General features: G+C 43.6%; 1 protein-coding gene across 2 annotated transcripts in view; it reads left to right on the top strand.

The window, feature by feature from the left end:
* The window catches only part of LOC106568167 (unconventional myosin-Vb), a 73,014-nt gene that overhangs the window by 38,923 nt on the left and 6,993 nt on the right, over positions 1-27,098 (top strand). For both annotated transcript variants that reach the window (XM_014138255.3, XM_014138256.3), the window contains exons 15-31: positions 1,775-1,927; positions 2,166-2,263; positions 3,420-3,506; positions 4,459-4,570; positions 5,169-5,380; positions 5,572-5,728; positions 7,926-8,165; positions 8,439-8,675; positions 9,684-9,777; positions 14,320-14,453; positions 14,543-14,662; positions 14,770-14,904; positions 15,158-15,220; positions 17,467-17,709; positions 20,016-20,110; positions 25,830-26,028; positions 26,243-26,336. In XM_014138255.3, the coding sequence (XP_013993730.1) occupies positions 1,775-1,927; positions 2,166-2,263; positions 3,420-3,506; positions 4,459-4,570; positions 5,169-5,380; positions 5,572-5,728; positions 7,926-8,165; positions 8,439-8,675; positions 9,684-9,777; positions 14,320-14,453; positions 14,543-14,662; positions 14,770-14,904; positions 15,158-15,220; positions 17,467-17,709; positions 20,016-20,110; positions 25,830-26,028; positions 26,243-26,336 (2,473 nt within the window). The remainder of the gene's footprint in view (positions 1-1,774; positions 1,928-2,165; positions 2,264-3,419; positions 3,507-4,458; positions 4,571-5,168; positions 5,381-5,571; positions 5,729-7,925; positions 8,166-8,438; positions 8,676-9,683; positions 9,778-14,319; positions 14,454-14,542; positions 14,663-14,769; positions 14,905-15,157; positions 15,221-17,466; positions 17,710-20,015; positions 20,111-25,829; positions 26,029-26,242; positions 26,337-27,098) is intronic.

The following is a 27,098-nucleotide window of genomic DNA, read 5'->3' on the forward strand; positions in this document are numbered from 1 at the left end:
GATTTAGAAAGTGGCAAGTTGAAAGCGTTTCACAGGTTCCTATTCTGGGAAGTATAGCTCCTATCAGAGAGTTGTTGTTTAAAGCCAGGCTGACAACTTGTCAACACTTCACATGAATCCTACAGTTTTAAATCCTGCTTTATATTCTAATTTGAAATACATTGAATGTTAATTAAGCAGTCATATCAACATTCTACTATATTGCAGATGAACTGTCACAATCACAACACACATACACACACACTCTCTTTCTGGAGGTCCTCTGACTCCTGTCTCTCCAAGCCAAACTCAAACTGCTGGATTGGAACCTAACTTCAGCACATGTTCTCTGCATGACCTTTGCGATATAAACCAAGTGTGCATTGGCTTTCTCAGTCATTTGAGTTCAATTAATTTCAGTTAACTTTCACACCCCCACTGCCACTCACTCTCTTTGGGACAAATACCAACTTTAGTTCCCTGCATCTGGTGTTAGTATTTAGCCCTTTCACTTTCTTCCATCTTGACTCCCTCTCTCCTAATGTCCTCTCCTCAGCATTACTAATGAAACAGCCATTAAGAGCATGTAAATGAGAGGGAATATTGAGAGGCAAGGAGAGATTTCATATTTTATGTTCTGTCTAAAAGCATCTTGTCAGTGGAAACAAATCCATTTTCTATCAGAAAGACACCAAGCTCGGTTGAACAGCACGGAGGAGCATCAGAAGGACTGAACAGAACAAATACATTTCAGATGCAGTCAAGGTTTGCTAAACAAAGCAGTGATGAAGGCATAATAGGTCCACCCGTGGTGATGGCAGTCTCAATATTAGATAATATCCTGTACTGCATTTCTGTCTCTATACCTGTCATTTCGGTTCTCTTTCTTGTGTGAGTTTTGCACCATAGTTGTCTCTGAGGCCCTAGCTCATTAAACCCTCATATCTAGCTGAGGATGACAGTGACAGAGAAACCTGTCAACAGAGTGGAGCCTTAGAGGACTCGTGAAGGTCATGAAACTTCCTCCAGCTGATAATACTTTCCACAGTGGACCATTAGTGTAATATCTCACAGCCTGACAGCCCTGCTAACTCAAGCCCCAAGCCAGAGGAGAAGGATGGAGCAAGGAATCTCCATGAATCTTCATAGAAGGACCATAAATACAATCCAGCTTACAGAGAGCTTTTTTTCAAAGCTATGAAGGAAACATTTTCCTGAAGAACATTAATGTTCATGTCAGAATGAAACACTCTTGGCAAGTTTGGCAGAAAGGAGTATGAGAGAATAGTTATCAGTATATATGGTGGGAATGGATTGTATCATTAGTCTCGTCACACCAGCAGTATCTGTGACAGGAATATGAATGTGCCATTATCAGTATTCCCTCTGCATACACCTCTCTATCTGCCATGATCAGATGTGATGCTGCTGCTTGATTGGTCCCCTTCACTGCTTCTGCTGAGGAGATGTGATTACAGAATGGTCCTTATTGAACACTGAATGCTGGTTTATTGACGTTCCGTCCAGCCATGCTCTTCACTACTGTAGTCTCATCAGTGTTCTTTAACACACACTGCTATTTCACTGGATCCTGCAGTATAGCACGATATGTATCTTATGAAAAAGACGTTTGTAGAAATTTCACGCCACTTTTGGTATGGTTTGGGGATTTGATGTTGTTATCCAGCTGTAAAATGGGTTATAATATAATCTGTTTTATGATAAGTTGTTTGGATGAAACCCTCTGCTAAACATATGAATGATTAATGTGATTAACTTGTCCCCCATCTCCCAGTTCCAGCTCGTGGCAGATCTGTTCCAGGACACTAATAAAGACAGCAGCATTTCCACATCTTCCTCCAGCAAATCCTCCAGGGTCAACGTGCGGGCGTCCAAACCAACACCCAAAGTCCCCAACAAGGAGCACAGGAAAACCGTGGGCCACCAGGTTAGCATCCCCTCTGACACTGAGGCCTGAGTTCAATCAACGTGCCTTTGGGCAGGAGTCTGTCTGTGCCGTTGTCATAGTGCATTTCTAGAGTGTATTGAACCTTTCAATAGAAAGCAATGACATAACAAGTCTGTATTTTGAAAATGTTTTGGGGGAGCAAGAACTTTCTCCATCGTAGATGTTTAACTCTGCGTTTGCGGCAATTCTCATCCCCTTCTGTGTTTGTTTACTGTAGTTCCGTAGCTCCCTTCAGCTTCTCATGGAGACCCTGAATGCCACCACCCCCCACTATGTGCGTTGCATCAAGCCTAATGATGAGAAGGAGGCATTCTCGTGAGTAAATATTCATACCTTGACTCCCTTCCCTAATTAGATCTATAAGCCTGTGGTCTCCCACAGCTTAAGAAACATGTGGTACGGTCATGGTGAGGTAGTATTTGCATATGTAATAGAACTCTAAAGAACATGCATGTAGTCAGGTGGAAAGACAGTCAGGAGAGAGTATTGTGTGGGAGAGACAGAGCGACATCACCTGGGTGTGCATGCTGTGTTTATTCTTTGGATGCCTTCGCCCTTGTGTAGCCTGAGGTACTGATTCTCTCTCTTGTTGAGTAACTATCAAGTCCCCTTCAGCACTGTGCAAACTCTGGGGTGGCAGGTAGCCTAGCAGTTAAAGGGGTGAGCAAGTAAACGGAGGGTTGCCAGATCGAATCCCGGGTCCGACGGGGAAAATCTGTTGAAGTGAGCTAGCAACCAGAGGGCAGCTGATATCAAATCCTAGATACCATTGCCTGTCGTTGTGCCCTGAACAAGGCAATTAACCCCCCACAACAACTGCTCCATGGGCACCCAGTGCAACAAGAAAGAAGCAGAGGTCAGGTTATGTTGGCATCTTCTTGACGCATTCTTCAGCACAAGGGCCTATTCAAGGTCTCTAAATCGAATGGTGTGCCTGCGTGAGTCACATGCTGTGGCTGGACTGTAGCAAACATACTGAAGGCTGTATGTAAGGACACACAGTCAGTCTGCCAAGGCAGCACCTAGCCGACTAACATTCACATCCTGTCAATGCCTCTGTCTTCTACCTAATGGAGATGTGCACAATGCTGAAAGAGAAGTTTAAGCTCAGGTAGGAAGAGAGGAACAGCTTTTACTTGTCTGTGTATTGTAACTCACCCTCTTCCCAGAATGCAAGTGGGTTTTCATTGTGATGGTGGAACAATCTAGAAACTTTGTGTTAGTGTTCTTTGTGTTAGTGTTCGCTGCATACAGTGTAAAACCGTTTTGCTGATCTTGCCGAGCCATCTTGTCAGAAGAGGATCACAATGGAAATAAGTCCGACTTTATTGTGTTATCCTTTATGGTTTTACTCATTTACATGTATGAATTTTTTTATTTTGTTTTAAATGTATGTGCTTGTTTTTAAAATGGTTCAATTAATAAACCTAAACTAAAAACAAAACTTATTTTGTCCCTGTCTTTGTTGCAGGTTTGAGTCTAGGAGAGCTGTGCAGCAACTGAGAGCATGTGGAGTCCTGGAGACCATCCGCATCAGTGCTGCTGGGTACCCATCAAGGTAAGACGCTTCTCATACACAGAGCACTACTGTTACGCTCTCTGCTGTGGGCGATAGTCGAAGCACAGAAATGAGTTGTAGTGCTGTGTGGCTCAGTTGGTAGAGCATGGCGCTTGCAATGCCAAGGGGCGTGGGTTTGATTCCCGCTGGGGCCACCCCCCAAAAATGATGCACGCAAGTCTGTAAGTCGCTTTGGATAAAAGTGTTTGCTAAATGGCATATATTATTATTGTACTATATATTACAATAGAATAGAATGAGAATGTTAAGGTACTCCTCTGTGATGTAATGGGCTTTCTCGATCTCCTAAGCAGGGGTGAAATTGAATTCCGTCTCTCCTGAGATGCGGGCTTCCCTGAGGGAGAACAGGAGGAGAGCAATGCACCACTGGGTTTTACTAAGCTAGCATATATCATTTTTTAAGATGGTCATACCATGGATCAGTTAGATATTTTATTTTGAATTTTAGGACACCTACTGTATAGGTATCAAAAATATATATTGAAAAATGATTTGATAAAATATTGAATTTGGCCTGTACTACTATAGCCTATAGAAACGCATTGACAAAGATGTTCATAAATGGCAAAACAGACAGTGAAAAATGTATCGTAAGGAATAAGGTTTTGAAGTATCTGTCCTATTCTTAGGAGTTATAAGAAAGCTGATGAAACATATACTTTTTTTGGACACACATTTAACCCCTTTTTTTGTTGGTACAAAACTACTTTCATAAATTTTTTGAACCGGTACCGGGTTACCTTCAGATGAGGTCCGTGACACTTGTGGGGTGTCGTAGAGCAAAACGGAAATCACCCTCGTGTTAGTGAGAGACTGATTTTGATGGAGATGTTTTATTATGTTAATTAGATTGTCAATTGACTCCTAAGGATTTTAAAACAGATATTTTTCTGATTATATTTGATTCTCAGCCAGTCCTATGTGATTCCAGGTGGACGTACCCAGACTTCTTCAACAGATACAGAGTCCTCATGAAGAAGTCAGATATGACCGTTGGAGACAAGAAGCTGGTGTGCAGGAACCTGCTGGAGACCCTGGTCAAGGTAAGAAAGAGTTGTTTCAGCCCAGAAGCCCCAATCAAGTTGGGAGAGGAAATGTACGAATGTCTGAAGAAATCTCTCTTGGATTACTTTTGTTTCTCCCCTGGTTGAAGGATGTTGTTCTTTTCAACAGAGCTCCCTAACTCCTTCAGTAGCCGTCCATCGTTACATTATAGAACCTACTGCATGTCTGTTCTGATACAGTATATGTTAACTTTTCCAGTGTTGGAAGGAAACAGCTTTGAATGTATAACCTGGAGAATGGGGATGTAAAAAGGCAGATCATGAGTTTCATTCCTGATGGAGGAACAGAACTGTGCTCTTTAGGAATGATGGAGAATTAAGTATGTGCAGCCTGGGAGGTATTCTCTTGGATTCTTGCTTCTCTCCATCTCTGTACATGAGCAAGAGAATATGGAGTTTATTCAGGTTAATAAATGTGTTGAATCTTTGGACAGTATGTAATGGATTTCTTAGCTGGGTGGAAACTAATTAACCTTGTGTTTGGTCATGCCCACTGATGTAACTACCTTGATGCTCAGTTGATCGAACTGAAGTTAATGAATTCATGGAAACAAAATGGAGCTGTCTCTCTCACCAGGACCCAGACAAGTTCCAGTTTGGTAAGACCAAGATCTTCTTCAGAGCAGGCCAAGTGGCCTACCTGGAGAAGCTGAGGGCAGACAAGTTCCGCTCCGCCTGCATCAAGATCCAGAAGACGGTGCGAGGCTGGCTGCAGAGGGTCCGCTACCAAAAGATCCGGAAGTCTGCCATCAACCTGCAGAGATATGGCCGTGGATACATGGCCCGCAGGTGAGAGGAGAAACACTACTTTCTGTTACACTAACAAAGCAGCAGGTCAATTCAATACAAATAATTGTATTTTTCTTGATAAATCGCCCAAAAAGCATCATGAATCAGTTATCCCAAATGTTTTTGGCAATATCGGTGCCAGTAACTTATTTCCTCCTCTTTTTGCCGACTTTCTTTCCCGTCTGTCTCAGGTATGCGGAGCAGCTGCGTCTGACCCGCGCTGCTCTGATCTGCCAAAAGCAGTATCGTATGGTCAGAGAGCGGAGGGGTTATCTAAGAGTGAGACAGAATGTTGTCACCATCCAGGCCTTTACCAGGGGCATGTTAACCCGCAGGATCTTCCAGGAGGTACTACAACCACAACACTACCTGTCATGTCACTGACTCACCTTTTCACTTTCTCTTCCCTTATACAGGCAATTCCACCGTAAAAGAATGATGCTGATACAATTTTTCACTTTTAAAATGTACAGTTGAAGTCGGAAGTTTACATAAACTTAGGTTGGAGTCATTAAAACTCGTTTTTCAACCACTCCACAAATTCCTTGTTAACAAACTATAGTTTTGGCAAGTTGGTTTAGGACATCTACTTTCTACATGACACAAGTAATTTTTCCAATAATTGCTTACAGACAGATTATTTCACTTCTAATTCATTGTATCATAATTCCAGTGGGTCAGAAGTTTACATACACTAAGTTGACTGTTCCAGAAAATGATGTCATGGCTTTAGAAGCTTCTGATAGGCTAATTGACATCATTTGAGTCAATTGGAGGTGTACCTGTGGATGTATTTCAAGGCCTACCTTCAAACTCAGTGCCTCTTTGCTTGACATCATGGGAAATCAAAAGAAATCTGAAAATTGTAGACCTCTACAAGTCTGGTTCATCCTTGGGAGCAATTTCCAAATGCCTGAAAGTACCACGTTCATCTGTACAAACAATCGTACACAAGTATAAACACCATGGGACTACACAGCCGTCATACCACTCCTGAAGGAGACGTGTTCTGTCTCCTAGAGATTAACGTACTTTGGTGCGAAAAGTGCAAATCAATCCCAGAACAACAGCAAAGAACCTTGTGAAGATGCTGGAGGAAACAGCTACAAAAGTATCTATATCCACAATAAAACGAGTCCTATATCGGCATAACTTGGAAAGGCCGCTCAGCAAGGAAGAAGCCACTGCTCCAAAAACCGCCATAAAAAAGCCAGACTACGGTTTGCAACCGCACATGGGGACAAAGATCATACTTTTTGGAGAAATGTCCTCTGGTCTGATGAAACAAAAATAGAACTGTTTGGCCATAATGACCATTGTTATGTTTGAAGGAAAAAGGGGGAGGCTTGCAAGCCGAAGATCACCATCCCAACCGTGAAACACGGGGGTGGCAGCATCATGTTGTGGGGGTGCTTTGCTCCAGGAGGGACTGGTGCACTTCCCAAAATAGACGGAATCATGAGGTAGGAAAATTATGTGCATATATTGAAGCAACATCTCAAGACATCAGCCAGGAAGTTAAAGCTTGGTTGCAAATGGGTCTTCCAAATGGACAATGACCCCAAGCATACTTCCAAAGTCATGGCAAAATGGCTTAAGGACAACAAAGTCAAGGTATTGGAGTGGCCATCACAAAGCCCTGACCTCAATCCCATTGAAAATTTGGGGGCAGAACTGAAAAAGCGTGTGCGAGCAAGGAGGCCTACAAACCTGACTCAGTTACACCAGCTCTGTCAGGAGGAATGGGCCAACATTCACCCAACTTATTGTGTGAAGCTTGTGGAAGGCTACCTGAAACGGTTGACCCAAGTTAAACAATTTAAAGGCAATGCTACCAAGTACTGATTGAGTGTATGTAAACTTCTGACCCACTGAGAATGTGATGAAAGAAATAAAAGCTGAAATAAATCATTCTCTCTACTATTATTCTGACCTTTCACATTCTTAAAATGAAGTGGTGATCCTAATTGACGTAAGACAGGGAATGTTTACTAGGATTAAATTTCAGGAATTGTGAAAAACTGAGTTTAAATGTATTTGGCTAAGGTGTATGTAAACTTCCGACTTCAACTGTATACCAAACAAAAACCAATGATTGCAAAGTTAAGCAAATCATACAACTCTTTGCACAAGGACTACTTTTAAAAAATTCACTGAAAATTTGACAAAAACACTTTAAGAACAGTGCAGATGCAAAGTTTGGTAACAGAATGACGGTTTGTTGAAACGTGTTAGCGGTCTATCAGGAGTAAAGTGTTTAACTGAGAAGATGACTCAGTGTTGGACTTGTTGTCCAGTTTGTGACTGGAAAATTGGAGACGAAGTGCCTACAATTTGAAATGGAATGTGATCAGGCGGACCTTGCAGAAATGCTGCCTTCTATGGTGCCTTCTCAGATACACTAGATTCCCTTTGGATTGAGATCTCTAGAATTTCCCTGACTGGGAATTCTGAAGTTACCTACATATTTCCCATCACATTGATTGTACAGTATAATAAATGGTTCCTTGTCTCTGCTATCTACCTCCCTTCTCCACCGCCCCAGTTCCTTCTGCACCACAAAGCCATGATCATCCAGAAGCATGTCCGAGGCTGGCTCACCAGGAGGAAGTTCAGGCGGGCACGGAACGCCGCCATCACCATCCAGTGTGCCTACCGCCGCATGCGAGCCAAGCGGGAGCTGAAACAGCTGAAGATTGAAGCGAGGTCCGCTCAACATCTGAAGAAGCTCAACTCGGGCATGGAGAACAAGATCGTCCAGCTGCAGAGGAAGATGGATGACCAGGTACAGTCAAAGAACCATGGTTCGAACCACTTTATAGGAGTACACTGTTCTATAAGGCTAGTAGCCTACACAATGAGTGCCATAATGCAAAGACGGCTCAATGAAAGGACAATATTTTGGCACAATATTCATTTCCATTTGCAGCCATATTTTGGCAAAGCTAAAACCGTTTAGCTAGACTAAACTGTCTGTAAATTATGTTAAAAAGTGATTGATTTGAAATTGATGTCCCATATTAGTAACCAGTGCTCTCTCTCCTGTCTCACTGTGTAGACCAACGATCTGAAGACTCAGAATGAGCAGCTGGTGGTGGCCAAAGCCTCCCTGGGCTCAGAGGTGAACAAGCTGCAGAAGGAGCTGGAGATGATGCGCAGTCGCCAGGGAGACGGCAGTCAGCTGACCTCTCTTCAGGAGGAGCTGGAGAAGCTCAGGGCGGAGCTCCAGGAAGCACACACCCACAGGAAGAAGCTGGAGGAGAAGCACAGCAATGAGAAGATGGGACTGGAACAGGTGAGCTATCAATCACTAAAGGGGTGAAAGTACATTTTCTTTTTACAAGGCTGTCACTGTTTTATCTTTAGTTTTATATGTAATGAAAGTGCTTTAATATGTTTGGACCCCAGGAAGAGTAGATGTTGCCTTGGCAGCAGCTAATGGGGATCCCTAATAAATACAAATAGTTGGGATTTTGTATGCTGTTAACAAAGTGGTGAAGAGAGCAATCCTCTGCATCCACATGAACTAGGATGAATAGCGGTTGAGCAGTACCTCAAGCTAGGACAGACTTTTTTCTAATTAGCAGACAGGTTGCCATCTTTCTCTGTCCATTTACATCATTTAGAGTTACTGGACTACTGAACCTTCTGTTGAATGAATAAAACCTTCCTGTCTGAAACGCGTTGGTGAAAACAGCTGTTAAGTGCCTGAGTAGCTACAGAAAATGCTTGTAGCAGCGTTTTTACTGAATGTAAAACACCTGATTCTCAAGGGATTTCCTCTAACAATCTCACAATGGATTTAATTGGACTGTATCAGGGTTCTCCTACTGACCTGAAAGTGATACAATGCATATACTTTTGTATTGTTTTGGCCTCCTGACAGGAATTGGGAAAGACATTGTTATGTACATTGGGTGTGGGCTTTTGCAGTGCCCCAGTAGTAATGGACGCCCCTCTTTGGCCCTTTGATTCTCTCCGAGTCGAGTCGGCCATTTTGTCACAATGCAGGGGCTGTCCCTGGCTCTCTAGCTCTGTCTGACACCACTATGAGAGCCTCACACACAGGAACTACAGATTCAAGTCACTTAAAGAGAAACAAATGAAAGACCTTTTGCTCACTTGTAGAGGACCTGTAAAGTATGTAGCATCTATTGTGTTTCAAGGTTCCCCACAGATTGAAGTAGAAAATGAAAATAGATCAAACAAAATCAATTGCTCTTGAACTTGTGCTCACAGCCAACCAGCTCCTTCTAATGTCTCTATTTCTTTATTTTATTCAAGCTCTTGTTCTTTTTCTTAGAGAGTGGAGGAACTGGACAGGGAGAATTCTATGCTGAAGAGTGAAAAGGAGGAGATGAACCGAAGGATTCTGCACCACTCCAAGAGCACGGAAGGTGAGTGCTTTTTAGTTGTCCTACACTCTTCAAACCCCTAAAAGGAAAACGATAGCGCTACAGTGATTAGCTGATGTACAGGAGTGGTTGAAGGTAAAAAGGTAGACTCACAGTCAGCCCTGCAGACTGCTAACCCTGCCCTGAAGGGAGGGATGGCTTGTTTCCCCACACAAGAGGGGTTTCTGTTTGGAAGTAGGACGAGAGAAGCAGAAACTGCATCAAGTTACGCAGCAGCAATGTGAGACTTAAAAAAGAAAATGTTTAACCTGAGACTGAAGTCAGCCATTGTTTATCACTGGGTGCACGTGGGGAAGTGTCACCTATTAGCTTTGAAATATCTATCTGTATATGTGCTAAATCTAAAGTCAGGTTGAATAGGTAGAGTATTGATAGTTCATTTGAAATCTTTTTGTCAATAAGAAGTTACTTCTGGTTTACAGCATCATCATCTCTGAACATTACCACTGCCCTCTCTTATCTGAAGGCCATGTGCAATACTTCAACCAGGAGATTTCATCACAGAGCAGTTAATGAAAGGAGATCATTTTTCGTAATAATGTCACCAGCGTCCGGACAGTCTTCTCTGGTGGAAATTGAAATAGCTAGCCAGAGGCAGAGTAGAGTTATTGACCTAATCTGCTCTCTTTATCTGCAGCGTTACTAATAGGTTCTCTGGGGTCCCCTTGTGTTGAGCGCTAGCACTGTGTACTTTAACATTATTGTGCTTTTTCTTTTCTACTGGCAGTTAGAGCATCATGTTGTCCAGGCTGGTGTAATAATATTGAGCTAGGGATGTTACATACCAGAGAACCCCTGTTATTAATGTCTTACATTATCAGTACAGTAGCAACATACTATGATCCCAGTCATTTTGCCTTTTTATTCAATCCCTCATAGTGTGATATGGGCCTCTTAGGAACCATGGGGATGAAAAGAGTCATCAGACCGCCCACCAGAGCATATAAAGATGATATATACATTCAAATAACGCATGCAAGGGTAGGTTTCAGATCATGAAACTAATAGAGCCTCTTCAATCTGTGTTTAATTCCCCTGTCATATTTTATTACGGCCATATCTTCAGAGAGAGAGAGATGCTGTGTGATATGGAGCTGAGCTGTGGGGGGGGGGGGGGGGGGGGCAGATAGAAAAGACTGCATCAGAAGTTATCTGGAATCATGGCAATACAATCATCTATCCCTCAAATGAACACATGAAATGGTGGTGAGTTGATATTCATTACCTGTAATGGAGTGTATTGTAACTTAGCAATGGCTTGTTTTCTGGTCACTGCCTTAACTGGATTGGACAGCAATTGTCTACAGGACAGCAATTGAGCAATAGTACACTGCAAAAAATATAAATGCAACATGTAAAGTGTTGGTCCCATGTTTCATAAACTGAAATAAAATATCCCAAAAATGTCCCTATGCCCAAAAAGCACAAATTTGTTTACATCCCTGTTCGTGAACATTCCTCCTTTGCCAAGATAATCCATCCACCTGACAAATCAAATTTGTCACATGCGCCGAATACAACAGATGTAGACTGTACTGTGAAATGCTTACTTACAAGCCCTTAATGCAGTTCAAGAAATAGTTAAGAAAATATTTACAAAATAAACTAAAGTTAAAAAAAAATGTAATAAGTAACACAATAAATGACAATAATGAGGCTATATACAGGGGGTACCAGTACTGAGTCAATGTGCGGGGATACAGGTTAGTCGAGGTAATTTGTACATGTAGGTAGGGGTGAAGTGACCATGCATAGATAATAAACAACGAGTAGCAGCATTGTTAAAACAAAGGGGGGGTCAATGTAAATAGTCCGGGTGGCCATTTGATTAATTGTTCAGCAGTTTTATGGCTTGGTGGTAGAAGCTGTTAAGGATCCTTTTGGACCTCGACTTGGCATCCCGGGAACCGCTTGCCGTGCAGTAGCCGAGAGAACAGTCTATGACTTGGGTGACTGGAGTCTTGGACAATTTTTTGGGGCCTTCCTCTGGTGTGGCATATCAAGAAGCTTATTAAACAGCATGATCATTATACAGGTGCACCCTGTGCTGAGGTCAATAAAAGGCCATTCCAAATTGTGCAGTTTTGTCACAAAGCACAATGCCACAGTTGTTTTGAGGTAGTGTGCAATTGACATGCTGACTGCAGGAATGTCCACCAGAGCTGTTACCAGAGAATATAATGTTAATTTCTCTACCATAAGCTGCCTCCAGCGTACAACCGGCCTCACAACCCCAGACTACACTAACCACGCCAGCCCAGGAGCTCCACAACCAAAGAATTTCTGGTAGAAAATGTCAGAAACCGTCTCAGGGAAGTTCATCTGTGTGTTCGTCGTCCTCACCAGGGTCTTGACCTGACTGCAGTTCGGCGTCGTAACTGACTTAAGTGGGCAAATGTCACCTTCGATGGCCACTGGCACGCTGGAGAAGTGTGTTCTTCACGGATGAATGCCGGTTTCAACTGTACTGGGCAGATGGCAGACCGGGTGTATTGCGTCGTGTGGGCGAGCAGTTTGCTGATGTCAACAAACAGAGTGCCCCATGGTGGCGGTGGGGTTATGGTATGGGCAGGCATAAGCTGCAGACAACGAACACAATTGCATTTTATTGAATGCACAGAGACACCGTGACGAGATCCTGAGGCCCATTGTCGTGCCATTCATCCGCCGCCATCACCTCATGTTTCAGCATGATAATGCACAGCCCCATGTCACTAGGATCTGTACACAATTCCTGGAAGCTGAAAATGTCCCAGTTCTTCCATAGCCTGCATATTCACCAGACATGTCACCCATTGACCATGTTCGGGATGCTCTGGATTGATGTGTATGACGGCGTGTTCCAGTTCCTGCCAATATCCAGAAACTTCACACAGTCATTGAAGAGGAGTGGGACAACATTCCACAGGCCACAATCAACAACCTGATCAACTCTATGTGGAGGAGATGTGTCGTGCTACATGAGGGAAATGGTGGTCACACCAGATACTGACTGGTTCTCTGATCCACACCCCTACCTTTTTTAAAAGATACACTATATATACAAAAGTATGTGGACACCGCTTAAAATTTGTGGATCCGGCTATTTCAGCCAGACCTGTTACTCACAGGAAAAAAATGTATGAAATGTATGCATTCACTACTGTAAGTCGCTCTGGATAAGAGCTTCTGCTAAATGACTAAAATGTAAAATGTATAAAATCGAGCACACAGCCATGCAATCTCCATAGACACATGTGCAGTAGAATGGGCTTACTGAAGAGCTCAGTGACTTTCAGTGTGGCACCGTCATAGGATGCCACCTTTCCAACAAGTCAGTTCATCAAATTCCTGCCCTGCTAGAGCTGCCCCGGTCAACTGTAAGTGCTGTTATTGTGAAGTGGAAACGTCTAGGAGCAACAACAGCTCAGCAACGAAGTGGTAGGCCGCACAAGCTCACAGAACGGGACCACCGAGTTCCGAAGTGCATAGCGTGTAAAAATCGTCTGTCCTTGGCAGCAACACTCAATACCAAGTTCCAAACTTCCTCCGGAAGCAACGTCGGCACAAGAACTGTTCGTCGGGAGCTTCATGAAATGTGTTTCCTTGGCTGAGCAGCCACACACAAGCCTAAGATCACCATGCGCAATGCCAAGCATCGGCTGGTGTAATGCTCGCCACCATTGGAGTGATGATCTGACAGTCAGACGGATGAATCTGGATTTGGCAGATGCCAGGAGAATGCTACCTTCACCGATGCACAGTGCCAACTGTAAAGTTTGGTGGAGGAGGAATAATGGTCTGGGGCTGTTTTTCATGGTTCGGGCTAGGCCCCTTAGTTCCAGTGAAGGGAAATCTTAACGCTACTGCATACAATGACATTCTAGGTGATTCTGTGCTACTAACTTTGTGGCAACAGTTTGGGGAAGGCCCTTTCCTGTTTCAACACAACAATGCCCCTGTGCACAAAGCGAGGTCCATACAGAAATGGTTTGTCGAGATCAGTGTGGAAGAACTTGACTGGCCTGCACAGCGCCCTGACCTCAACCCCATCAAACACCTTTGGTATGAATTGGAACTCCAACTGCGAGCCAGGCCTAATTGCCCAACATCATTGCCCGACCTCACTAATGCTCTTGTGGTTGAATGGAAGCAAGTCCCCGCAGCAATGTTCCAACATCTAATGGAAAGCCTTCACAGACAAGTGGAGGCTATTATAGCAGCAAAGGGGGGACCAACTCCATATTACTTCCCATGATTTTGGAATGAGATGTTCGGTGAGCAGGTGTCCACATACTTTTGGTCATGTAGTGTCTCTGTGACCAACAGATGCATGTCTGTATTCCCAGTCATGTGAAATCCATAGATTAGGGCCTAATTCATTTATTTAAATTGACTGATTTCCTTATATGAACTGTAACTCAGTAAAATTGTTGAAATTGTTGTGTGTTGCATTTATATTTTTGTTCAGTGTAAAATAAGAGACTCAGTTGGAAGTGAATGAAAATGATTGATGTGGACTGGTCCTGTGTGTCTGTGTTTCAGACCAGGAGAGCAGTGCATCCCAGAGTGTGGGTCGGGTCCAGGCAGAGCTGGATGAGGAGAGGCAGCGCTACCAGAACCTACTCAGGGAGTTCTCCAAACTGGAGCAGAGATATGACAACCTACAGGAGGCCAAGGTAACTGTATGTGTGTGCCTGTGTGTGCATGTAAGTGTCTTATGCTAAGATAGATGTCCAATGGTTCCCTGTCTCCTCCTACCCTTCAGTTCCAACCTGGCCACAAGAGAAACAATTCCACTCAGAGCAGCCTGGAGTCTGACTCCAACTATCCTTCCATTTCTACCTCGGAGTTGGGAGACACTGACGATGCCATCCAGCTCGTAGAGGTAAGACCCTCTTAACCAGTATGAACCAGTCTTATACAGCCTTATACCGTCTGTACATAGTTAATTGTGCTAGTTTTTTGTTGTGACCTGACATTGTCACCCTGCAGGAGATGGGAGTGGAGAAGGCAGCAATGGACATTGGTGTGTTCATGAAGCTGCAGAAGCGTGTTAGAGAGCTGGAACAGGAGAGGAAGAGACTGCAAGTCAACCTGGAAAAGATGGAGGACCAGGTTAACTGCAAGGTGGGCCCATGTCTCAGTGTAGTTCTTTTCTTGCTTAATTTTGTATACTTCTAAAATACCTACACAGAAGTTTCTCCTTTTACTGCAGGTTGAACTTTTGACCTTAAAAATATTCTATCTTGAATACCTTTAAGTTTAAGATCAGGATTGTGATCCTCAAGCTTGGTGCTTGGGTAATAACATTGCACAATAGCGGCCTGCCTCCGCCTTATCAACCTGAAGTGGAATGATTACGATTTACAATCTCTCTTAGGGAATTGAGCCAAAGACTATGTCAGAGGAAGAGAGTGAGGACCTGGCCTACAACAGTCTCAAGGTACAGATCCATCCACCACCACACAGATACACACACACTAACATACATACACGGACAGTGTGCAGTACTGGTCTGCAGTGGGATGTCTCTATTTGTGGTGTTCGATTTCTTCTTCACTCTGGCTGTTCTGCTGTCTTTGGCCGTCCTGCCTCTGAAACTGTGGGTGAGTGGAACTTCCAGAGGATAGAGAGAGATACTGGCAGGCAGGGCATGGGTACATGGTAGGATAAAGTGAGATACTGGCAGGCAGGCACGGCATGGGTACATGGTAAGATAGAGAGAGATACTGGCAGGCAGGCACGGCATGGGTACATGGTAAGATAGAGAGAGATACTGGCAGGCAGGCACGGCATGGGTACATGGTAGAATTTAGACAAAATAGAGCGGTTTGTGGAGAGAGTTGGGTAGAGATGCCGGTGGGACAGGCAGGATTTGGGTGAGAGCGAGAGAGGGGTAAGTGGGAATAGAGTGACAGGGTTGCAGCAGGGATGCTCTGATGGGATGGTGCCATGTAGAGAGAGAGGGCACCCCAGGGGCAGAATTTGATGTTCAGGTAATGTGTAAAGGGAAAGAACACACAAACACAGAGACATTTATTTTATTTAATAACTCATGTTCACCATATGTGCCTTGGTGAGAGAGAACCACGCTTGCTTTTGGCATGGATAAATCATTAACTTCTATGGCACAGTTGAGATCAACAGTGTGATTAAGACGGATGCATTACAAGATTATCAGAAGAGTCCATCTCAAGGTGCTTTTGAATTGAATCAAAAGTACAAGAGTTCAAAGTACAAGAGAATCAAATATTAACATTTTTGAATATTTTTTTAATGTCATTTCTTTTGTGGCAGCCCACAGGTACAACATAGATAGATATATGGAAAATAATAAATGAAAATGTGATATGAACTGAATATATGAAATTATTTTCATTTGAAGATTGTACCTTTAACCCCCCAAATGGAAAAATGACAAAATAAGTACAAATTTGGTCACCCACAAAATGGCACATCTATACAGGGGGCTTGCTTTTTGCATCTCAGTCAATAGCACCATAATACCACACGACACAGGGTTTAGATTTGATTGGCAGTAAAAATGTGTGTGTCATGGTTTGAGCCATGGGTCCTATTGTAGCTGAGCAAAATGTTGCCCATTGGAACTTGAAGTCTGCAGAAGTGAACCTTATAACTACTATTGGTGCCTTTATTTATGCTAAGGGACTCACTGCAGAGACAGAGATGAGCACAATTATTCACTGGTACGGTATCTTAGAATATTAATAATCTTGTCTGTCTATCCATTTATCAACTGCAGTAGTCTGAAAGCCATGGCTGGCTTTTACCTACATTCCTTAGCTCAGAGTTTGGTAACAGGATGCTTCAGGCCAAAACCGGCCTGCAAGTTAAAAAGAATTGGTCCCCCAAACGTTTTTTGGGGCCCTACAGCATTTGCAGGAATCACTAGGAATTTTGCTAAAAATGTGTTTAATTTATACTCGGCCTACTGCCATAATCAGTTTAATATCAAATGATTAGCGTGCATGTAAACATACTCAATGTGGCAGCAATCACATATTATTCTGCTCTACACTGAGTGTACAAAACATTAAGAAAACCTTCCTAATATTGAGTTGTACCCCTCCCCCTTTGCCCTCAGAACAGCCTCCATTTGTCAGGGTGTGGACTCTACAAAGTGTCAAAAGCATTCCACACGGATGCTGGCCCATGTTAACTCCAATGCTTCCCACAGTGGTCAAGGTGGCTGGATGTCCATTGGGTGGTGGACTATTCTTGATACACATGGGGAAACTGTTGAGCATGAAACCCAGCAGCGTTGCAGTTTTTGACACAAACCGATGTGCCTGGCACCTACTACCATACCCCGTTCAAAGGGACTTAAATCTTTTGTCTTGCCCGGTCACCCTCTGAATGGCACACATACACAAGCCATGGCTCAGTTGTCTCGAGGCTTAAAAATCCTTCATCTAGACTGATAGAAGTGGATTTAACAAGTGACATCAATAAGGGATCATAGCTTTCACCTGGATTCACCTTGTCAGTCTATGTCATGGAAAGAGCAGGTGTTCTTAATGTTTTGTACACTCAGTGTATATTACTTTTATTGTCATTCTTTCCAACATTGAGCCTTGGTATTTAATCACTTTGATAACCAATGATTACATAAACTCAATTTTAGATTGCCAATAAATCTCTTTGTACTTTGGCCGTGTGTTTCCACAGAGGCAAGAGCTGGAGTCTGAGAACAAAAAGCTGAAGAACGACCTGAACGAACTGAGGAAGGCCATTGCTGACCGCGCCTCCCAGAACAGCTCCTCCAATGAGCTGCAGGACGGCTACAAACTGCTGCTTTGCCAGCTCAAAACAGCCAATGAGGAACTGGAAGTGCGCAAGGAGGAGGTCCTCATCCTCAGGACTCAGATTGTCAGTGCAGCCCATCAGAAAGAGGAGACAACCAATCACATCGTAAGTTGACAAAGTGGGAGTTAAATTGACATGGCTTTGGTTGCCTGTACTTGGAAAATGCAGCATTGATTGTCTACTTTATATGTCCCTGTTTGCTTATCAAAAGGTTATCTACAGGCACATTAATATACTTTAATATACACATTAATATACACAGATGATATACTTTTCTTGTTTGTGACTCTGGGTTGATGGGCAACATGACTATAATGTGCTGAAACTTTATTGGTTCAAATCAGCCATATGATGAAAAGCACATGATAGACAGTCTTCAGCTTCTTACACAAAACAAAATAAACATTTGATCAAATGTTACATTCTAGTTGGGTTCAGACAAAGGTACAGCCACACTACATTTAAAAATGTATATATTTTGGTCATATAGCAGACACTCTTATACAGAGCTGCTTACTGTAGGGAGTGCCTTCATTCCTTTTCTTTACTGCTCCCCCGTGGGAATGGAACCCACAACCCTGGTGTTACAAGCGCCGTGCTCTACCAACTGAGCCCCACAGATCATTAGTATGCATAGACTAGTATACAACTAGAGTCATTATGAGACTTATGACAGAGACTGGCCTCCAACAGAGATGGGACTAGGAGTGTAAAAGACTGAGAGTCGATGGCAGATCAGTTCTAACATGGTAATGTTCCTGCAGTGTATTAACCTGAACTTATGTCCTGATGAAGAGCATTGTTAATGCGATCTCCCCATGCTGTTAAGCACCGTGGGCAGCCAGACATTTGGGAGGGAGTGCCTCAGCGCCGACTGAAGGACAGGAGACCAGAAAGGATGATGGTGTGGAAGGCAGCAGAACAAACAGTCTTTAATCACAGAGGCGTATCTCTTCAATGCTCATTCCTCCTCACGCCTCACAAAGACATTTCCCTAACAGAGGGAGAGGTGTGGCAGAAAGAGGAGGAGATCACTGTCAGTATCATGACTGTCTTTATGTGGCTGTCTAGTTAATATATCAGACTACTGAGCGGCTTTCTCCCAGTCCCACCTTCTAGGTTAGTCGAGGATATGTTTGGCGTGTCATACTCCTTTTTTTATTTTTTATTTTTTATTTCACCTTTATTTAACCAGGTAGGCTAGTTGAGAAAAAGTTCTCATTTACGACTGCGACCTGGCCAAGATAAAGCAAAGCAGTGCGACACAAACAACAACACAGTTACACATGGAATAAACAAACACAGTCAATACCACAATAGGAAAAAAAAGACTATACAGTGTGTGCAAATGGTGTGAGGAGGTAAGGCAATAAATAGGCCATGGTGGCAAAGTAATTACAATATAGCAATTAAACACTGGAGTGATAGATGTGCAGATGATGATGTGCAAGTAGAAATACTGGTGTGCAAAAGAGCAAAAAAGTAAATAAAAACAATATGGGGATGAGGTAGGTAGATTGGATGGGCTATTTACAGATGGGCTGTGTACAGCTGCAGCGATCGGTTAGCTGCTCAGATAGCTGATGTTTAAAGTTAGTGAGGGAGATATGTCTCCAACTTCAGTGATTTTTGCAATTCGTTCCAGTCATTGGCAGCAGAGAACTGGAAGGAAAGGCGGCCAAATGAGGTGTTGGCTTTGGGGATGACCAGTGAGATAGATATACCTGCTGGAGTACGTGCTATGGGTGGGTGTTGTTATCATGACCAGTGAGCTGAGATAAGGCGGAGCTTTACCTAGCACAGACTTATAGATGACCTGGAGCCAGTGGGTCTGGCGACGAATATGTAGCGGCGGGCCAGCCGACGAGAGCATACAGGTCGCAGTGGTGGGTGGTATATGGGGCTTTGGTGACAAAACTGATGGCACTGTGATAGACTGCATCCAATTTGCTGAGTAGAGTGTTGGAGGCTATTTGTGATTATGATTGACATGTCTTGCCCTCTGAGATGATGGCCTGTCTCCCCCTCAGAGATGATGGCCTGTCTCTCTGATTATTCCTTCCCCAACTGATTGGTTCAGATGCAAAGTTAGACAGACTCTGGCCTGTAGTATGAAAGTGTGTTGAGGACAGTTTTACTCAATATAAGGGAAAGGAAAGGGGGATACCTAGTCAGTTGTACAACTGAAATGTGTCTTCCACATTTAACCCAACCCCTCATACTGTATGACTGAGGTTTATGAGTGAGTATTAAACACTGATTGGGTTTGATCTAAAGAGGGAAATAGATTAATCGATAAATGGCTGCATTATTCATTACCTTATAAAGGAGTTGTATCCACCAACTCTCTCCCAATGTCTTTACTACCGGCCCGATGGTATCATAAATGTATCCCCCTCTCCTCTCCATAGGAACCCAATAACGTGCCTGAATGGACCGACAGCAAGAAGCCCATAGACAAGGAGGAGGCTGTGAGGGCCTACCATGGACTCTGTGAGTCTAAGAAGTAAGTTTGTCTTTCTGTACCTACTATTGTGAGTGCAGTAATGGAAAACAAACAGGCCTGTGATGAATATGGATGTTTCTGTTTTTTCTCTCATAACCACTGGTGCACAGAATGGGCAGCAATGTTTTTCAATGTAAATATCACATGGTTACTTATGAATTGGATTGAAAATTGTCACACTGGTGATTCAGCTTTCATTCTATGTGACTGCAGACAATAACATAAGTGTTGCCTACTGTAGTTTTGTCCAACTGGAGATTGCCTAGAGACGTTCACTACTGTGCCTCTATGCCCAGCTTTCAGTTCTACTGCCAACATCAGTCAGTTGTAGTCCTAGTTTAGTTACAGAATGTTCAAGAGAAGAGAATTACTTTATTATCCCCATGGGGACATTTTTTATTTATTTCACCTTTTATTTAACCAGGTAGGCTAGTTGAGAAAAAGTTCTCATTTACGACTGCGACCTGGCCAAGATAAAGCAAAGCAGTGCGACACAAACAACAACACAGAGTTACACATGGAATAAACAAACATACAGTCAATAATACAGTAGAAAAGGTCTGTATACAGTGTGTGCAAATGAGTTAAGATAAGGGAGGTAAGGCAATAAATAGGCCAGAGTGGCGAAGTAATTACAATATACCAATTAAACACTGGAGTGATAGATGTGCAGAAGATGAATGTGCAAGTAGAGATACTGGGGTGCAAAGGAGCAAGATAAATAAATAAATATAGTATGGGGATGAGGTAGTTGGATGGGCTATTTACAGATGGGCTATGTACAGGTGCAGTGATCTATGAGCTGCTCTGACAGCTGGTGCTTAAAGCTAGTGAGAGAGATATGAGTCTCCAGCTTCAGTGATTTTTGCAGTTCGTTTCGGTCATTGGCAGCAGAGAACTGGAAGGAAAAGTGGCCAAAGGAGCAATTGGCTTTGGGGGTGACTAGTGAGATATACCTGCTGGAGCGTGTGCTACGGGTGGGTGCTGCTATGGTGACCAGTGAGCTGAGATAAGGCGGGGCTTTACCTAGCAGAGACTTGTAGATGGCGACGAGTATGAAGCGAGGGCCAGCCAACGAGGGCGTACAGGTCGCAGTGGTGGGTAGTATATGGGGCTTTGGTGACAAAATGGATGGCACTGTGATAGACTGCATCCAATTTGTTGAGTAGAGTGTTGGAGGCTATTTTGTAAATGACATCGCCGAAGTCGAGGATTGGTAGGATGGTCAGTTTTACATTGGTATGTTTAGCAGCATGAGTGAAGGATGCTTTGTTGCGAAATAGGAAGCCAATTCTATAGTTAATTTTGGATTGGAGATGCTTAATGTGAGTCTGAAAGGAGAGTTTACAGTCCAACCAGACACCTAGGCATTGTGGTTGCGGCTCTGTGCGTACAGTGCCTTGACAGTATTCAACCCCCTTGGCGTTTTTCCTATTTTGTTGCATTACAACCTGTAATTTAAATTGATTTTTATTTGGATTTCATGTAATGGACATACACAAAATTGTCCAAATTGATGAAGTGAAATGAAAAAAAAAACGGAAAAGTGGTGCGTGCATATGTATTCACCCCCTTTGCTATGAAGCCCCTAAATGAGATCTGGTGCAACCAATTACCTTCGAAAGTCATATAATTTGTTAGATTGCCCACAGGTGGACTTTATTTAAGTGTCACATGGTCTGTCACATGATCTCAGTAATATACACCTGTTCTGAAAGGTCCCAGTGTCTGCAACACCACTAAGCAAGGGGCACCACCAAGCAAGCGGCACCATGAAGACTAAGGAGCTCTCCAAACAGGTCAGGGACAAAGTAGTGGAGAAGTACAGATCAGGGTTGGGTTACAAAAAATATCCAAAACTTGGAACATCCCACAGAGCACCACTGAAATCCATTATTACATTGTTTTAAAGAATATGGCACCACAACAAACCTGCCAAGGAGGGCCGCCAACCAAAACTCACGGACCAGGCAAGGAGGGCACTCCACTCCACAGAGCTGGGCTTTACGGAAGATTGTGCAGAAAAAGATATTCCCCCCAAAACATCACTGCACACGTAAAGCAGCACCAGATGTGACAATAATATTTCTGTGGCTACAGGGGATGTTCACCGTTTCTTCATTTTTCTTCCGGGCCTAATATTTAATGCTGTTTCCCCCAAACGCACCGACAGTTACAATGAAAATGCTGTCATTGACCACGTGTCACAGCGACACCGCGGTCGCTATTGAGTGAGCCGTCTACAGTAATGGAGTGACGTGCCTGAGTAGAGACAGCCCCTGAAACACATTTAGGTAATATGGCGGGGCAGTTCCCTGTTTATCATGTGATGCATTCGCCGGGATAGGAAGGGAGGCTGACGACGGCGGTGTCACGGCCGGGAGGGAGGCACATTATCATAATTCACAGGCTGCATTTGTCAAAACACAGGATCTGTATAGAAGCTAATGATCCGGATTAAATTAATGACTCCATAAAAATGAAAAATCCGGCACTCACACAGCTATGACAAGATCTTGAGACTTTGATCAACCATTAAATGACAGATAATCAGATAATCCCGCCCCACCAACACCCCCCAAGATAAATGTACTATTAAAGTAAACATTTTGGATACTGAATGAGAAACTTGCTTATGTCTCTATAAATCAGAAATCACATGCACTGGGAAGCTGTTCTGGATACATACCTCGATCTTAGAATAACCCGTGCTGATTTTAACATGAAAATATTGATATGGAAAACTCAATCAACAAAGCTCATGATATTCATCGAAACCGGCAGTACACTACACTGGATACCCATACCTCAGCTGCTGTCACGTCCTGACCAGCAGATGGAGCTGTTGTAGTAGTTTGGGGGTCAGGACGTGGCAGTCTTGTGTGTGTGTTTGAATGTTCTGTGTGTCTTGTGACTCCTGATCAGGAACAGCTGGGGATCGTTGTTCCTGATTGGGAGTCATATATGTAGGAGTATGTTTGTCACTGGGGTTTGTGGGTGGTTGTTTTTGCACTGCGTTTATAGCCTGCAGAACTGTCACTGTTGTCACCTTTTTGTGTTATTAAGTGGATGCTTTACTCCTTAATTTTAATTAAAGATGAGTATTCACATACCTGCTGCGCCTTGGTCCATTTATGAAGACAGCCGTTACAGCTGCATACCTGATACTAGTGACTCCTGTTTAAAGCTCAAGAAATGCAACCCGTATGGAAGAAGGTACTCTGATCAGATGAGACTAAAATTGAGTTTTTTGGCCATCAAGGAAAACGCTCTGTCTGGTGCAAACCCAACACCTCCTATCACCCCGAGAACACCATCCCCACAGTGAAGCATGGTGGTGGCAGCATCATGCTGTGGGGATGTTTTTCATCGGCAGGGACTGGGAAACTGGTCAGAATTAAAGGAATGCTAGATGGCGCTAAATACAGGGAAATTCTTGAGGTAAACCTGTTTGTCTTCCAGAGATTTGAGACTGGGATGGAGGTTCACCTTCCAGCAAGACAATGACCCTAAGCATACTGCTAAAGCAACACTCGAGTGGTTTCAGGGGAAACATTTAAATGTCTTGGAATGGCCTAGTCAAAGCCCAGACCTCAATCCAATTGAGAATCTGTGGTATGACTTAAAGATTGCTGTACACCAGCGGAACCCATCCAACTTGAAGGAGCTGGAGAAGTTTTGCCTTGAAGAATGGGCAAAAATCCCAGTGGCTAGATGTACCAAGCTTATAGAGACAAACCCCAAGAGACTGGCAGCTGTAATTGCTGCAAAAGGTGGCTCTACAAAGTATTGACTATGGGAGGGTGAATAGTTATGCACGCTCAAGTTTTCCGTTTTTTGTCTTATTTCTTGGTGGTAGGCATGTTGTGTAAATCCAATGATACAAACCCCCCAAAAATCCATTTTAATTCCAGGTTGCAAGGCAACAAAATAGGAAAAATGACAAGGGTGGTGAATACTTTTGCAAGCCACTGTACATTAAAAACACAATCCGAGATAGACAGAAGACACACACAGACAATATAAAGTGCAGTTCATGAGCGATTAACGATCATCTGTACTCTACAGAATATACACTATAGACAATAGAACATTCTGTCAACTGCAATGTTAGTTGTAGGCCAGTCCGCTTGTCCTACTGGTGGTTTTAGACGTTCAGGAACCTTACTGCCCCTGGGACAAAGAATCGTTTGACTCTATTCCTCTAGTGACCCGTAACGTTTCCCCGAGGGGAGTAACTCAAACTCCTGCTAAAGGGGATGTTTGGGGTGCGTCAGTGCCTGACAGACAGACAAACCAAAAAGCTATTTCAGTGCAGCTTTTCCCAAATTAACATTTTAACTAGGCTAGACCCGAGAGACAGTTCAGAATTATAACATAGTCGGTTGGCATTTTCCTCTGAGTAACATCAGGTCATCTTTCTGATCAAAACTGTCCCCATCATTCTGATGTTCTGGTGACATACTGATGGCAAACTGCACACTGCTTTTGATTCCACCACATTGTGGTTGAGACAGTGGTATTGTTACAGATCTCTCTACATTCATGACCCCCCCCCCCCCCCCCCAGTCAGTGAGTGACGGGTTTTAGATGGCTCTCAGATTACCAGGGAGGGAAGACATTTGTGTTGCTCATGATGAGCCCCTCGAAGCACACAGATTCATCTCGACCCAGAGCAATCTTCCATTCCCTCGTCATCTATTCCTGTCCTTTTTATATTTATCTTTCATTCTGCGTCCCGGCCCGGCTGGAGGAATCTAGCCTAGACACCAGGGTTATTTAACACCTCTGTTGTATCTGGAGAGCAGAACCTTTTAACCTGGAGGGAAGTGTTAGACATTATCGTTATGGCAACATGACCCAGCAGATAGATGGCAGTAATGAGAGGCAGGAGGCCATATAATGACACCCTCTCACCCTGCAGGAATGGTCTGGTTTTAAAAGGGTGAACATCCCTGTGGGTGTAGGTGCATATAGAAGCTTTTGCTTGGAGAGAGGTCCTTCACTAGAGGAGATGATAGTCTGTGTCTGTCTGTCTCTGTCTGTCTGTACCTGTTCGCGCGCATGTGTGTGTGTAAGGGCTGTCAGTTATATAAAATGTAACTGTAAAATCTCTGGTTCCTCTTGAGGTTTCTGCTCTAACTCTCTGTGGTGCTAACTCCTCTTGCTCTGTTCTGTTTTCATCTGTCCGTTTTTTTTTCACTTCCTCCTCTTTCTTCCTTTCTCTGTCTGTCTCTGTCTGTCTGTCTGTCTCTCTCTCTCCTGCCTTGCCGGCGGCAGCAAAGCTTCAGACTGGGGTTATTTGAATGAAGACGGCGAGCTGGGCCTGGCATACCAGGGTCTAAAGCAAGTGGCCAGGTTGTCGTCTTCTGCTTTCCTTCTCTACTTACTGCCTTCTCTACTTACTGCCTTCTCTACTTACTGCTTTCCTGCTTAATCTCCTACCCTCTTCCTATGTCTGTGGTAAAATAGAACATTTAATGGGAGAAAAAGAAGCTCAAACTGTGGCGGTTATGATGTTAATGACATATGAAACCATATTTAATACAGTAAGTCTCCACACTATGGTACAGGAATTCTACAAGGTAGAAGTTTGTGAAGTTTTGGTCAGCTTTAGGCTTATTGAAACCACCCCCTCTCTCCTTCTTCTTCTCCCTGTCTCCCCCTCACCCCCTCTCTCCTTCTTCTCCCTGTCTCCTCCTCACTCCCTCTCTCCCAGGCTGCTGGAGGCCCAGCTTCAGTCTCAGGCCAGGAAGCACGAGGATGAGTTGGCAGCGTTCAACACCCAGATTGAGCTGCTGAAGGACGACATAGAGAAGAAGCAGGAGATGCTGAACCACACTATGTCTCTGTCTCCTGAGGCCCAGGTGGAGTACAGCGTCCAGCAGGAGATCACCCGCCTCACCAACGACAACCTGGTGAGAACACTGCAACCTCCTACCCCCTACACACTCACCCATATAATATTTTTATTCATTATGAGCTAAAAGGCTAAACTAATCCTATATCAGCACTCCTCCTCTGAGACTCTTTGTGAATACGGGCCCAAGGACACCTATTGGAATGGAACAGCCCAGAGATCTGAAAGTTATAGTGTTGTGTTGACCTTCTTGAATGTTTCTGCTACTACAGGATTTAAAAGAGCTTGTGGAGAAACTGGAGAAGAACGAGAGGAAGCTGAAGAAGCAGCTGAGGATCTACATGAAGAAAGTTCCAGAGCTGGAAGGTGAGAGAGCTGGAAGCCCTAATGAATACTGTCTGTATTGGTCTCACTGAGCTGTAATACAGGCCTAGTGAATACTGTCTGTATTGGTCTCACTGAGCTGTAATACAGGCCTAGTGAATACGGTCTGTATTGGTCTCACTGAGCTGTAATACAGGCCTAGTGAATACGGTCTGTATTGGTCTCACTGAGCTGTAATAAAGGCCTAGTGAATACTGTCTATATTGGTCTCACTGAGCTGTAATACAGGCCTAGTGAATACGGTCTGTATTGGTCTCACTGAGCTGTAATAAAGGCCTAGTGAATACTGTCTATATTGGTCTCACTGAGCTGTAATAAAGGCCTAGTGAATACTGTCTATATTGGTCTCACTGAGCTGTAATACAGGCCTAGTGAATACGGTCTGTATTGGTCTCACTGAGCTGTAATAAAGGCCTAGTGAATACTGTCTATATTGGTCTCACTGAGCTGTAATACAGGCCTAGTGAATACGGTCTGTATTGGTCTCACTGAGCTGTAATAAAGGCCTAGTGAATACTGTCTATATTGGTCTCACTGAGCTGTAATACAGGCGTAGTGAATACGGTCTGTATTGGTCTCACTGAGCTGTAATACAGGCCTAGTGAATACGGTCTGTATTGGTCTCACTGAGCTGTAATAAAGGCCTAGTGAATACTGTCTATATTGGTCTCACTGAGCTGTAATACAGGCCTAGTGAATACGGTCTGTATTGGTCTCACTGAGCTGTAATAAAGGCCTAGTGAA

This window comes from Salmo salar, chromosome 13, assembly GCF_965601325.2.
Source record: "Salmo salar chromosome 13, fSalSal1, whole genome shotgun sequence".
Classification (NCBI taxonomy): Eukaryota; Metazoa; Chordata; class Actinopteri; order Salmoniformes; family Salmonidae; genus Salmo; species Salmo salar.